At 38.4% G+C, this 14972-nt stretch overlaps 1 protein-coding gene across 1 annotated transcript; it reads left to right on the top strand.

Moving 5' to 3' along the window:
- Positions 1 to 1687: 1687 nt before the first annotated feature.
- Positions 1688 to 14838, top strand: LOC109002515 (TLC domain-containing protein 4-B-like). The gene is made up of 9 exons (XM_018980299.2): positions 1688 to 2077; positions 2871 to 3087; positions 3254 to 3342; positions 3429 to 3567; positions 10413 to 10487; positions 10991 to 11112; positions 11186 to 11261; positions 13631 to 13690; positions 14296 to 14838. The coding sequence occupies exons 2-9, from the start codon at positions 2950 to 2952 to the stop codon at positions 14422 to 14424; spliced, it is 828 nt and encodes a 275-aa protein (XP_018835844.1). The 5' UTR covers positions 1688 to 2077; positions 2871 to 2949; the 3' UTR covers positions 14425 to 14838.
- Positions 14839 to 14972: the final 134 nt, after the last annotated feature.

The raw sequence follows: 14972 nt of genomic DNA, 5'->3' as shown, positions 1-14972 counted from the left end.
AAAATTTTGAAGTTCTACCATTATATGCTCCCTATCTTCAAAACACTGTTTATTCCTTTTTGACCAAATACACCACATGATGCACAGCGAAATCATCTTCCACATTGTTGCCACTTGTGGACAACCTTGAATCTCATTCCAACAGACCAATAAATCCACCACCCTCAATGGCATTACCCAAGCGACGTGGACTCTTATAAAGATCTTATCCCACAGCACTCTTGTCACCTCACAATAGGGGTGGGCAGCGAGGCCCTACCCTGCTTCCGCTCCGCCTCCGCATGACAGGGCGGGTGGCAGGGAGGGCCCAACCCCGCCCTACTCCGCCCCCGCTTACATTTATATATATACATTATATACATATATATATATAAACATAAATATATATTTATATTTTACAAATTGTGTATATATAAATATATATTACAATTTATTAGACTTGTTCACAAAATATGGATTGGCAAATTTAAAAATCACATAGTTTAAAAATTAATATACTATAATTTACATAAAATATGCACTAGCAAATTTAAAAATTACATAAATTTTAAATTATAGTCATATTTACAAAATTTAAATTTATAATTTAGGTTTAAAAATGTATTTTTAATTACTTTTGCACTTGGAAATAATTTTTAAATCAAATAAAATATAGTATTTTTTTTTAAGTAGAAGGAGGCAGAGCGGATTGGAATCCACCCCGCACCCTGCCCTTCATCCCGAGGGTGGGGGTGAAAACCCCACCCCTCGCCCCATGCAGGGCGAGGTGTAGGGAATGGGTGCCCCCGCCCCGTAAGGGGCGGGTAGCACCCCTACCTCACAATGCAATAATAGGTGATCTACTAATTCTGCATTCTTTTTGCACATACAGTATCAATCCATCATAATGCACCCCTTCTTCTTCTTCAAGTTGTACGTGGTCAAAATCTTTCCAAAAATAGCAGTCCATATGAAGAAAACCACTTTAGAAGGCACACAAGACGTCCAAATATTCTTCCAAGGGAAATAAACATTAGCTTGTGATGTCAATATTTTGTAGTACGTCCTGACTGTGCACTTCTTGCTGCCATTAGACCTCTACTATTGTCTTATCCCTATGTGCCGTAGTGTTTCCCATAGAATATATCAATCTGAAAAAAATATGAAACAATGAGTAATTCTCAATCATGAATATCTCTATTGAAAATGACATTTCACTTGTGAGAATCATGAGAACAAACCTGTAGATCTACCACAGAAGCATCTTTATTAGAGGACTACCCAAACACAGCTTTAGCACTCTCTCTTCGTCCCTTGACACTTCAAAATCAGGCCTGGCAAATCAATTGATCTCTTTTTATATAATTATTTTAAAATTTTTTTAAATTTTCATACAAAATATAATAAATAATTTAATTTTTTCAAATTTTAAGATAAAAATTATATTATAACAATATTTTATTTAACTTTATCTCATCTCATCTCAATCTGTATAACCAAACAAGAACTAAGTTTTTTAATCTCAAAAAACATTATCCACCTTGATTGAAAAATTAGTCCCTTTATCTTTTATTTTTTCTAAAAAGTAAACAAATTTGATTAAGAAGTTACAGTATGTTATTGTTCATATTTCAAAACTATTGAATAATAACTATTATTTTTTATTTTTCTCGAAATGATGACAATCTGCGCAATCCACATGCCTTCAACTAACCGAGCATGACAAGAACAGCATGGCACGTATCATCCCAAACCCCACTTCGACCCTTTCTCCAGTTCCTCCCTTCCACACTTGCTTTTGAGTTTTTAATCTATCATCATTTGTTCTTTCGGTTGGAGATTCTTAAATAGTGTCTTTAATCGAACCTTGCGGTTCCTTTTTCACGGGTTGTTGCGTTCTTCCATCATTGAGTTTTTTTTTTTTTTTTACAAGACACCAACATTAGTTTCTCTGTCGTTTTCACAAACACCTCGTCTGCCATTAGATCTTGATTCTGGGTTCTCCCTTCATGCCTCCTCTGAATGGATTAGCTTTTGTTCCCACCGTTAATTCTGGAACGATTATCATCACTTGCTACTTCCGATTTTGATGCTTTTGGTAAGCTACCTCGTATCAATTTGCTTAATTTCGGAATTCATGCTTTTGTGGGCTTTTTTGATAAAATTCATTTTGCTTTTTTTTTTAAAATTTATTTCTCATGATGTTATGGGGCTTCGGATCGGATGCTGATTGCTGATGGAGACTTGAAGTATGGGTTTAATTTTTCATTTTATTTTAACAACTCCTGCAGTATTCATTTCCAACTTCGGTTTGGCGGTGATTTCTTGGATACCCCTTTGTGTCTTATGTTGCTACTGGTACCTGGGTTCCTTAAATAAATAAAACTCTCTTTGCTGGCCTCCCATTCCTCTCTATCATATACACGTATCTTTTGTGCGTGCAGTCATTTTCATAATCTTCTTCTTCTTCTTCCAATGGATGCTTTATATCCTTGGGCCAGTGTGCTTGATTGCTGAAGTAATACCTCTTTCTCTCTCTGTATCTCCTGTGTGTGTATCGGATCTATGATCGAGCTGGTTATCTAATTTCCACCAAGTATATGGTGGAAAAAATATGCACGTGGGGTGCCGGACATGCAATTTTGTGTTTGTTTTTATAATTGATATATTGTTTTAGGAATGATTGGGGTTGGTACTTAAGGGATTGACCCTTTTTAGCTCTTTCGATTGGCGGATAGATACACGAAACTACCAGCACTAAATGTTGTTAAGTTGTTTTTTTGGTGTGTGCAGTTGTTTTGAGATTCTAAAAATAACATCATAAGCTCAAGATCTTTCTATTGATGTAATGCATTCGTGTTTTCTGATATTGGTATCATTCCTGATAAAAGAATGTGAGAGGAAAATGAAGATTTGAAGAAAGTAGAAGGTATTCAAGAAGGGAAATATTTCTGGAAGGAGTAGGTTGCGATGGTGGCACCTAGGAAAACAGCTATGGCAATCAAGTCTTACCAAAATCAGGCTCAGGTGCTGGTTAAAAACTACTTATTAGCAGATCCCTTTATCCCATACACTTCCATCCTCGGAGGCATATTTTTGTGCAAAGTGGTATATACTCTTGTCTTTCAATTGTTCACTTTCTGTCATGTAGCTTATGCCTTGTATCCAGTGAAATGACAACAATTACTGGACTTAGTTTTTGTTTCATTTTGGATCCCACTTTTGCTTTTCTGTTCCCTCATTAACACATTCTAATTATTTTCCCACGTTGCAGGCCTATGATCTTACCCAATTAATCAGTACCTTTTATTTTAAGAGTTATAACGGTCTTACAAAAGTCCAACGAATTGAGTGGAATAATCGGTGAGTGTCTATATCCTTCAGTTCCACATGTTTTCCTTTCCGAATTGTGGATTATATCTTTATTAATTTGAAGTCAATCTTTGCAGCGGTATCTCCACCATTCATGCCATCTTTATCACAGTTACATCATTGTATTTTGTGTTCTGGTCAGATCTCTTTTCTGACCATCAGCTTGCTGGCATTGTTACGTTTCGAAGCTCTCCACTGTCAGTTTTTGCATTGGGGGTAGGGTTTTACTATTTTTTAATAAATAATTTGAAAATATATGGTTGCAGGCTCTGTTTGTCACCCGATTGTGCAGATTCTGTTTCTAATTGACTCAGGAAAAAAATGTAATTATGTACTGGGCGGCTTGAAAAATGATAGCTTTCCTTTTTGATATTTTTGGGCTTTTATCGATGTAACGCTAAAAACTTAGAAATGGAATAGTTGTTTCTTTTCCGTGCATGAACTGTTGGTGGTGATGCCAAGAACCTGGCTTCACAGCTTAAAAGAATGAAGCACCGTGATACCCCATATGATAAGGATAAAGGTAGGTGGTGTATGGGATTTCACATTGCTTGTGAATGAGAAGTTCTTGTTCTTTATAAGGTTTCAATAAGGCTCCAATTGTATAATTGACTAGTCCTTTTGGAGTATAGGTCATGTAGTTCGGGCCTTCTATTGGGACGTTACAAGCACTAACTTATCATATAAGTCAATAATGTCTGTAATGTATACAAGCATTATTAACGTATATACCATAAGCATTATTACACCTAGTCTACATCTTTACAAGTGATTAAAAACTGTCTTGACCTTCTAGGGTATTATGTCCCCAAGTGACCCCAGTTTCCAACCTTCGCTGTTGGTAAAATTTAATATCACCATGCACTAGTACCATTAAAATAACGATGCAATAGTTTTGCTTTACTATACGGGTTCCATATGTTTTGAAGAGGGACATATCTTCTGGTAATTTACTCCAAGCATTACATTCTCTCCGTACGTGGGCAAAGGAAAAAAAAAAATCACTTGTTTCTTCTCTTGTGTTTGCCGTCGAGGATGGTTGTTAGTTAGTCAAGTCCGTTGTCGTTGGCTAAGATGTGATGCACAAGGGAGCTTTTGATTGAATCAAAGCTTTTCTTCGTCGTTAGAGAAGGTGGTTTGGTAAGTATTACAGAGAGAGGAAGGAGGTTTAAGCAGGAGTTATTGTTGGGATTGAGAACTGCGCAGTGGCTTTTGAGAGCTTTGGAGGAGAGTGAGTTAGGAGAAAGAAATGATTATTACTCGTCAATAAGGGAGGGTTATTGGAGTTTCATTGTGCAAAGATGCTCGAATAACCGTGGTAGATTCTTGGAGGTTGTGGTGTATGCTGTAGGGGGCCGCCATAGCTTTATTATTATACCTGAAGAAGAGGGGGGAGGGGATGGAGAAGAATGAGGGAGGTGTTGAGGGAGGTCATACAAGGGGATAGAAATAGAGCTGGGTCTGGTGGTGAAGCTTAGTGGAGGCAGTGGGGGGAGGTGGTGCATTCGAAATCTTATAAAGAAGCGCTATCTCCGTTGGTGACTTTCGCTGCGCAAAGAAATGGGGCCGGCGGGGTAGGGCATGATGGTAAAGAGTTCTGAACGCATCAGGGATTCTTTCGGGAAAGAGATGGGGAAAGTGATGTGCGGGAGGTACTATGTATGGTGAGGGAGGTGCAGTTGCAGTTGGGAAATTTGCAGAGGGATGTGGCTTGGTTGTTGAGTATTGTCGGGGATGGTAATGGCATGGGGATGGGCAATACGGGGCGTTTAGCGGGAGGAAGGATTGAGGGGCCTTTAAGGGCTAGTAAGGGGCTGTTAAGGGCCTTGTTTACTCGGCAGGGTCATTATGGGCCAAGACTAGTCCAGGCCCGTGAATCTCATGGAAAAAGGTGGAGGGCCGTTAGGCCGAGGCCCAATCCAAAGGCCCGAAACGTATGGAGGCCTAGGGCAGCTTACGCGGGTGGAGAAAAGAGGCCTTCACAGCGGGAGTTGTCGCCGTGCTGCCACCAAAGGGCGGTGGATGTGCCGGAGTCCTCGTCGCATCGCCCTCAAAAGCCGTCGATGAAGGTGGTGGAGCAATTGGCGGGTAGGACGAATCTGCAGGAGACGATACAGCAGGCGACATATTTGGAAATGGACCTTCTACCACCACCGAGTGCATTTCCTCCTACGGGGAGTGCACAGAAACTGCCGATGGTGTGTGGGGGAGGCGGCGAAGTTCCGACGAGTGCCCCTGTGCTGTTCAACGACATCGTTTTAATGGGGGACATTGAAATAGGGGACTCGACTAGTGATGATTTATTCCTATCTGATGAGGAGAATTCTCAGAGGCTTATTCAAATGTCTAACAACTCTGTGGGGGAAGTGGGTTTGGTGTTAGGAGAAGAACAGATGGAGGAACAACCGGAATTTCGAATGCAAAATCCTATACCGTTAAAGTGCTTGTTTCCAGATCAGTCGTGTGCATCAGACTGGGTGTTTAACACAGTAAATGATATTTAGGAAATGGTGGGTTTGAAGTGTGAAGGTTACTAGGAGCAGTTCATGGCTTTACTCACGGCTATCGAAGCGGGTCATCAACAACATAGGAAAGTTGGTTCCAAGAAACAGCGTGAACTTAGGAGGTTGACTTGGTCATTGAATTCTGAAGGTAGTTCTAGCAGGGAGAGGACTAAAGGAAAGGGGTTGGCCTTTCCCAAATGAAACCAAAAATTGTTTCATGGAATGTTCGCAGTTTAAATGAGCCAAGTAAGCGTCCTCAAGTTAGAAACTTGCTGAGAGGGTGGAAGGCGGACATTGTTTGTTTACAGGAGACGAAGTTGAAAGTTATTACCACAAGAATTGTAAGAAGTTTATGGAGCTACGCACACGTGGGGTGGTTACATTTGGCAGCTAATGGGGTCTCAGAAAGTGTTTTGGTGATGTGGGACCAAAGGGTGGTGGAGAAAAAGGAGGGAGTTCATTGGGCTATTTTTGGTAGCATGCTCTTTTAAGAGTATCTCAGATGGCTTTTTACGGGCATTGGCAGGGGTTTATGGTCCTAATTCAGACAATGAGCATAGCTTATTGTGGGATGAACTAGTCGGTGTTTACAGTTGGTGGGATCTTCCATGGTGTATTGGTGGAGATTTCAATGTGACAAGATTTCCTAGTGAGAGCTTGGGTAATAGAAGATTGCGCCCAGCTATGTCTGATTTTTTGGAATGTATCTTTGAGTTGAATTTAGTGGATCCACCAATGGCGGGGGGTTTATGCATGTGGGCCAATAATCAGACGTGGTCTTGACTAGATCGATTCTTTATTTCCCCTGAGTGGGAAATTCACTTCCAGGAGGTTTTGCAAAAGAGATTGCCTCGGTTATGTTCGGACCATTGGCCTATAATATTGGATTGTGGTGGGATTCAAAGAAGATGTCAGTATTTTAAGTTCGAAAACATGTGGCTAGAAACGAAAGGTTTTGTTGATAGGGTCAAACAGTGGTGGTCATCCAATCAGATTTAGGGCACTCCAAGTTTCACGTTGGCTAGTAAATTGAAAGCTCTTAAACAAGATTTCAATTTGTGGAGTAGCCAATCTTTTGGGGACATCGGAGAACACAAGAAAATCAAGACAAGGGAGATCGAAGAAATTGAAAAAATACAAGAGTTCAGGACCTTAACACAAGAGGAATTGGCTAAAAAACTAGTGCTGGCTGCAAATCTTGAGATGATCGTTCTATTAGAAGAGATTTCATGGCGGCAAAAGTCGAGAGCGTTATGGTTGAAGGAAGGCGATAGATGTACCAAGTTTTTTCATAGGGTAGCCAATTCTCATAGGAGATCTAATAATATTGAGATGCTAAAGATAGATGGGGCAAATTGTAAGGATGAGCAGAGAATTAATGATCATGTAGTTGGCTTCTTTGACCAGCTACTTACCGAGCAGGAGGGTTGGCGACTGAAGCCTGATGGGCTAGCTTTTGACTCTATTGGGCCTATGGATGGTCTTCGTTTGGAGAGACCGTTTGAGGAGGTTGAGGTTTTCGAAGTGGTGAGGAAGATGGCCAAAGACAAGGCCCCGGACTCTGATGGGTTTTCTATGGGTTTTTTTCAAACATGCTGGGAGGTATTAAAGGATGATCTCATGAAGGTGTTCCAGGAGTTTCACTCGGCTGGACAATTTGAGAAAAGCCTAAACGCCACTTTCTTTGCTTTAATTCCAAAGAGGGCTAGGGTTGAGGAGATCATGGAGTTCTGACCTATTAGCTTAGTAAATGGGGTATATAAGATTCTCTCTAAAGTACTTGCGAATCTCCTTAGCGAGGTAGTGGGAAAGATAATCTCAAACCCTTAAAATGCCTTTGTAAAGGATAGACAGATCTTAGATGTGATCCTTATCGCGAATGAATGCCTGGATAGTAGACTGAAAGTTGGCAATACTGGGATTGTATGCAAGCTAGACATGGAGAAAGTTGGGACTTTCTACTTGACCTCCTAAGGAAGTGTGGTTTTGGGGAGAGATGGAGATCTTGGATCCGTTGGTGTATATCCACGACAAAATTTTCAGTTCTGATAAATGGAAGTCCAATAGGTTTTTTTAACAGCACACGAGGCCTTAGACAAGGAGATCCGCTATCTCCATTATTGTTTGTTATTGTAATGGAGGCTTTAAGCAGAATGACCTCAACCCTAGTTGCTAATGGGCTTGTGATTGGTTATTCGATAGGATCCCCAGGAGGGAGACTCATTAATATTTCGCATTTATTGTATGCAGATGACACTCTTATTTTTTGTGAGGCTGATAATAATTAGATTCGAGTATTAAAGGCCCTCCTTCTCTATTTTGAAGCAGCTTCAGGGTTGAAAGTAAACCTAGATAAATCAGATATGGTGCCTATTGGTGGTGTTCAGCGTATAAGACAATTGGCTAATATTCTGGGGTGTAAGATTGCATCACTCCCTATGACATATCTTGGTCTTTCGTTGAGGGCCGCCTTGAGAGTAGCTTCCTTATGGGATACAATGATTGAGAAAGTAGAGGGTCGATTAGCAGGATGGAAGAGATTGTATATGTCAAAAGGCAGTAGGATTTCCTTGATAAAGAGTATGTTATCTAACCTACTGACCTATTTTTTGTCCTTGTTCCCTATTCTAGCAAGTGTGGCGGGCCGTATTGAGAAACTTCAAAGAGATTTCCTGTGGGGAGGATTAGGTGAAGAGTTTAAATTTCACCTAGTTAGGTGGGAGAAAGTATGCAGTCCTATCTCTTCTGGTGGTTTGGGCATTAGAAATTTGAGAATCTTTAATTGGGCGTTACTTGGGAAATGGCTGTGGAGATACTATAAAGAACCTAAGGCTTTATGGAAAATGGTGATTGAGAGTAAATATGGAAAATTATGGGGGGGATGGTGTACCAATGAAGTGAGTGGGGCATATGGTGTGGGTTTGTGGAAACATATAAGAAAAGGATGGGGGGTCTTTTCCCGGCACACAAGATTTTGTCTTGGAGATGGCACCAAGATCAAATTCTGGTACGACACTTGGAGCGGTAATGGTGCTTTGAAGGATCTATTTCCTGTTCTTTTTAGGGTGGCAAGTGCCAATGATGTCTCTGTGGCAGAAGTTATGGTGATAGTGGGGGAACAAATTCAATGGAACATCAATTTTAGCCGGGGCGGCATATGATTGGGAACTGGACAGTTATGCAGCTTTTTTCAGCTTCTTGTATTCACTCAAACGCAGCAACCATCAAGCTGATTTATTGTGGTGGACACCTACGGGTAAAGGTTTATTCTCGGTTCGCTCATTTTATAAATCTCTGTCACAAGACCTTTCAACTCAGTTCCCTTGGAAAAGGATTTGGAGACACAAGGCGCCTCTCAAAGCAACGTTTTTCGTGTGGACCGCTTCTTTGGGTAAGATCCTCACAACGGATAATTTGAGAAGAGGAGGGGTGATCATCACAGATTGGTGCTACATGTGTAGGAATGAGGGTGAATCAGTGGACCATCTTCTACTACACTGTGAGGTAGCTCGAGAGATATGGAATGAAGTTTTTAGAAGACTAGGCTTGGGTTGGGTTATGCCAAAGTCTGTAGTGGAGATGTTGGCTAGTTGGACAGATCTTAGAGGTAACCAGCAGATCAAGGCTGTATGGAAGATGTTACCTATTTGCGTCATTTGGTGTTTATGGCAGGAGCGCAATGAATGGATGTTTGAGGACAAAGAAAGAACAATGGAGGAACTAAATGCTTTCTTTTTTAGAACTATTTATACTTGGGCCATTGCCGTTAACTTTAATGGCCAAGATATCCATGATTTCCTTGTTTCAAATGCTCCTACTTAGCTAGGACATTCTTTGTACTGAACATGGCTTTTGCCTATTCTTTTATTAATATACTTACACTTATAAAAAAAAAAATGTTTTGAAGAGGACATGGGTGGGTGTTAAGGTATGAGCTTCAACTGATGTGTTATATACAATCTCTTTGTGATGAGGCTTATTAAAGATAATGCCCATCGACTCTCCTTCCCCACCCTCCCCCCGGCCCGCATAGAAAGGAAGAAGGAAAAACAAACAAAACAAAATGAAAGAAAGAAAACAACAAAAAAGGAAAATGGGGATGAAAGGCCCTCTCATTTCAACTTATATTTTTTCTAAGTATTTTTGCTTAAAAAATTACATTAACCCACTTGTTTTGTCAGTCTTATGGGGGCATGGCTACCTTGATTTCATGTTAAAAGGCTGATGTTTCCTCTGTTGTTGGTTCTACATTCTGTCCTCCTCTTCATATGACTCACATGCCTCTTATTCTACCTAACAAGTAAGATTATATTGTGCCTATTTCACATTTCGGTTGAAATAATTTCAATGGGAAAAGTACAAAGCGAAGAATGGGAAGCAGAAGGGATGTATTCATCTGCTTATTTTTTAACAAGGTTGAGGATGCACGTCTATTTAACTTCTTGCATGCCAGCTTTGATGAAAGCAATCTAGCTTTGCTTTTCCTAGATTTTATAAATATTTTCTTAATGATGTGAGAAGTCCCTATATAATACAATTACTCTGATTGTTTGACAGGTCTCTGTTGGATACTTTCTTGCAGATCTTGGAATGATTTTTTGGCTCTATCCTTCTTTAGGTGGACTGGAGTATGTAAGTCTAATTGTCTATTCTCTAGGATGGAAAATAATTAAGCTTATTCACTCACTCAAATGCGGGCGCACTTGCACATCCTTCCTTTTATGCATGCTTGGCGTTTGTAGTAATTGATAATACTTCAGCATAGATGCCTTTTTCACCCCCTAAAACATGCTCTTTTTCCTGTCAATCCACCCTGTTTCTAACCAAGTACATGTTCTGCATTGATTTATAATCATAGAGGAATTGAGTCTTCTGACCATGTTTTCCGGGTGTAGGCTTTGGGGAATCTGCAGTTATTGTCCCATTCTCTTGTATCTACTTCAAAAGCATCATTGGCAATATTGCAGTGATTTTGAATGCTGTGATTTCGTAGTTAGAGAATGGCTATGAGGCAGCTCATTACAGAATGCATGTAGCATATGAATTGATTCAGTCACAATGCAATATGTCATGAAAAGCATTTTTATGTACATAAATAAGCTACTAAAAGATTTTTATTATACTTCAAATTTCAGGTTATCCATCACTCTCTTTCTGGAGTTGCAGTGGCATATTCTATGTTTTCTGGAGAAGGACAACTCTATACATTCATGATTCTCATCTCTGAGGTTACTACTCCAGAAATCAATATGAGATGGTATGTTTTAGTATTAAAAACCTATTTTGGTAGAAAATATTTTTCTTTAATAAATCTTTTGGGTTCAATGAAGGTATCTTGATACGGCTGGTATGAAGAGGTCCATTGCATATCTCATGAATGGTGTACTGATATTTTTTGCATGGCTGGTGAGTCTAAATATTCCTGAATTTCATTTTTGGCAAATTAGTGAATGGTCTTGCTTTTAAGGAATGATCCTCAGGTTTCAGTAAAAGAAAAAATTTAAATTCTTAGGTCATGTTTTTTGTGTTAAGCAATGGTCCCTTCATCACTGAAAAAAAATGGTCCTTCATCGAATATCCACCAGAAACCCTAATGGTAGTTATGGCACATTAGTGAATGGCCAAATCATATTCACACATGTTATGCCATGTGTGAAAAAAGTAATAATAAATATAAAATTAAAAATCCTGAAAATAATAAAGGGGCCAAAAACTATAAAAATTAAGATAAAACAGAAAGTACTTACAAATAATATTAGAAAATACATAAAAAATATAAATAAAATGTGAAATCAAAGATGTTAGGAAAAAAAAAGACAAACCAAAAGTATAAAAATATATATATATTTTTTTGGGGGGGTGGGAGGGTGGGGAGAGAGGGTTTTAGGGAGGACCCCAAAGTCCCATCCCCCTCTCCACCCCAACTGGATGGATTAGGAAGGGTTGGATACCTCTTGATGGTGAGGAGCTCCCCCTCTGGCCACATGTCCTCCTTCCCCACTCGTGCAATTGCCCTCTCACCCAACTCCCCTAGTAGCATGCATTGCTTGGTTAGTGTTGGGAGAGGGGGATCCTATCACCTCGAGCCCAATGTTGAGGGGTCCCTCCCCATAAGTCAAACCTTCCCCACAGGGTCTGGGTGGGGGGGAGAGAAGAGTTGGGTAACCCACTCACAGTGGGGGAAAAAGGGTAGGTGATCCCCTCACCATAATTTTCTTTTCAATTTTGTTTACGGGGAAAATCATATTTTATCCCTCAAACTATCACTCTTTACAATATGAAGATGAAACTAATTGAAGTGTAGGGCCTTAGGCCCCGTTTGGTTTCACAGATGGTTTCAACCCATCTTATCTCAACATCTAAATACCATTCAAACACAAACACTTTTCAATTTCAAATTTTCAAATTTTTCGTCTAATCATTACTTAATCATTACAACTTTTCAAAACTTCCAAACAAAACACAAGAAACAATTCAACTTTTTCAAATCTCAAAATAAAAATAATATTAAAAAATTATTTTCTAACAACTTATCAAAAAGAAAATTATATTCTAACAATATTTTAACTCTGGGTTCGGGTCTGATGTACTTTGGGTTAGTTTTTTATGGGTTTTTTGGGTCATTAGGGGCTTGTTGGGTCATTTTGGGTAAGGTGTTTTCTTGTATACATTCAGTGTACTTAGTTTCTCCTTTTGATATATACAATATTTTTACTTAAAAAAAAATATTTTAACTTTATAATATTTTTATTCAACTTTTTCTCTCCTTTGCCAAAATCTCATAAAACATCTTAACTCAAACATTTTAACTACTATTCATAGATTTCTTATCTTATCTTATCTCATCTCATCTCATCTCATCTGTGTAACCAAACGAGGCCTTAGCGCCTATTTTGAAATGTAAGTTTTAGTTTAACCCCGCTTTAAAGATTTGACAATTAAGATAGATGAAAATAGGTGACATGACTAAATATTGACTATTGAATTTAAAGGACGAGACAAATTGCGAAAGGAGTGTGGTAATTTGGAGGGTAAAGTGATAATTTTGGTAGTTTGTATGTCGTATTGGAAAAAGATAGTAAAGTGTTTTTTTTTGGGATTTTTAATAGTTTTTATTTGTTCTAAGAGTTTGCTTCTATTGTTAATTATTATTTTTTATTTTAATATTCTTTTATTTTTTTTTTTACTTTTTTTAAGAAAGTCTTTTTATTTATTTATTTATTTTTTTAATTTCACGTCTTCTTTGCCCTTTTTCTTGTTTTTGTTTTTATTTTTTAAGGTTTTTGACATATGGCGTGCCGCTTTTATATTTTTAATAGGTAGCATGCCACGTGTGAATATTGTTTGGTCGTTTGTTGACATGGCATAACCCTCGTTTGGATTTCTAGTGGATAATTGATGGACGGACATTTATTTTAAATAAAACACAGCATAAGGATTAATAGCTATTTTTTTTTTTTATGGAAACCTGAGGATCGTATTTCAAATGTCCCTTTCACTTTACTATAAGCCTCTTTGCACGAGTACAAGTCTATGCTGGAAAGCCAAAAATATAATTTTATTTTCGTAGCTTTAGGCTCGAATCTTGCTGATGCCGAGCACCTATGATTGCTGCCACCATGATCTGATAGGCTTGCATAGGCTGTATCATTATTTTTCAGCCATCTGGCATGACAATCAGGAACAGGAGAACCGTTGTTTATGTGGGATTTATTATTTATAATAATTTCATGATTTTTTTGAAACTTGTTTTTGAAATAACTTATGAAATGCAGGCTGCAAGAATTGTGCTGTTCGGTTACATGTTTTACCACGTTTACTTGCACTATGATCAGGTAATTTGCAAATTCCTTTGAATTTGTACCTACCCTGCTCGTTGGATTGAATATAGGGGCTTTCAGTTCCTTAATGCTCATAAAACTTCCTGACTGCATGAGAGAATTAGAATTTTTAATATTGTTTTCATACATCCCCCTGCTTAGATAGTTAGATGCAGACCAAAAAAGAATATCCTGATTTGGGGAAAAAAGAACAGAAAAAACAAATTTAAATTGGAAATTTGGAAAAGCTGTACAGATTAAAAACTCTCTTAAAGGCTTAAATATTCCAAATATTGGATGACATTTCTTGAGCTTGCTATTAGAAATTCTATGGTACAACATTTACTCTTTGTTTTCCTTCCAATTTTTGAGCGTCCAAATGCAAGTGATCATAATTTATTATGATTATTTTTCTGTCAACTCTGTAAGTGGATACTATACCTTAAACCTAGTATCATGAAGACAGATTGATTTTACTTCCACACAAATAGCTTTCCAGTTATTTTTGTAACTTTTGTATTTCCAAACTGCATTTCCTATCCTCGAATCACCATTTTTAGATGTTTTGCATCTCCAAAAAACTTTAGTTATGATGTGATGTAATTTCATGTGCTTGGCAGGTCATCCAAATGCATCCCTTCGGATATTTTTTGGTCTTTGTGGTGCCTTCAGCGCTAGCTATGATGAACTTGATGTGGTTTGGGAAGATTCTCAAGGGACTGAAGAAGACATTAGCAAAGAGGCAGTGACTGATGTTCAGTTATATGCATGTACAAGTTAATCTAATTTCTTCGACTTTGTTGGTTCATCTGTTCGTACGCATTATATATGCAGTTTTCTTCACGGTTGAAATGGAGTTGGGAGAAAGGAGAGAAAGTTGAAGGCATTAGGATCTGTGCAGTCGCTGAAAATCAAATTGGCTCAAGTTGCATAACATTTCAGTTATGAATATTATATACATAGAAGTACTCCACCTAACTTCATCCCATGCAGTAGTGGGTCCAATTTCTGCGCAATCTTAGTTTCTCTGTACTTTCTTAATGATAGAAGAGGGAAAAACAAAGTTCAAGCTATTCGGATCTTCCATCTGACTGGGGATTGTTGTTGTATGTACCTCACGTTGCATATAATGTTTAGTAACTTAGATCAGAATGATTTTCCTTTGGTTCGATTTTTATGTTACACCCGCACACACACAAACACACAAAATACAAAAACACACACACACACACACATATATATGATGGTTTTGTTTATTTTTTTTTCCCTTACCTTTTAGACTTGTTGGATGGAAATA

Source organism: Juglans regia, chromosome 3 (assembly GCF_001411555.2).
Source record: "Juglans regia cultivar Chandler chromosome 3, Walnut 2.0, whole genome shotgun sequence".
NCBI lineage: Eukaryota > Viridiplantae > Streptophyta > Magnoliopsida > Fagales > Juglandaceae > Juglans > Juglans regia.
Note: the sequence above shows the minus strand (reverse complement) of the source record. Positions and strands in the feature narration are given on the sequence as shown.

Excerpts from the sequence above, each read along its gene's own strand:
- LOC109002515 (XM_018980299.2), top strand. The coding sequence starts at position 2,950 with ATGGTGGCACCTAGGAAAACAGCTATGGCAATCAAGTCTTACCAAAAT. Across the intron at positions 10,488-10,990 it reads CTTTAGGTGGACTGGAGTAT|GTTATCCATCACTCTCTTTC; the intron begins GTAAGTCTAATT and ends TTCAAATTTCAG. Across the intron at positions 13,691-14,295 it reads TTTACTTGCACTATGATCAG|GTCATCCAAATGCATCCCTT; the intron begins GTAATTTGCAAA and ends TGTGCTTGGCAG.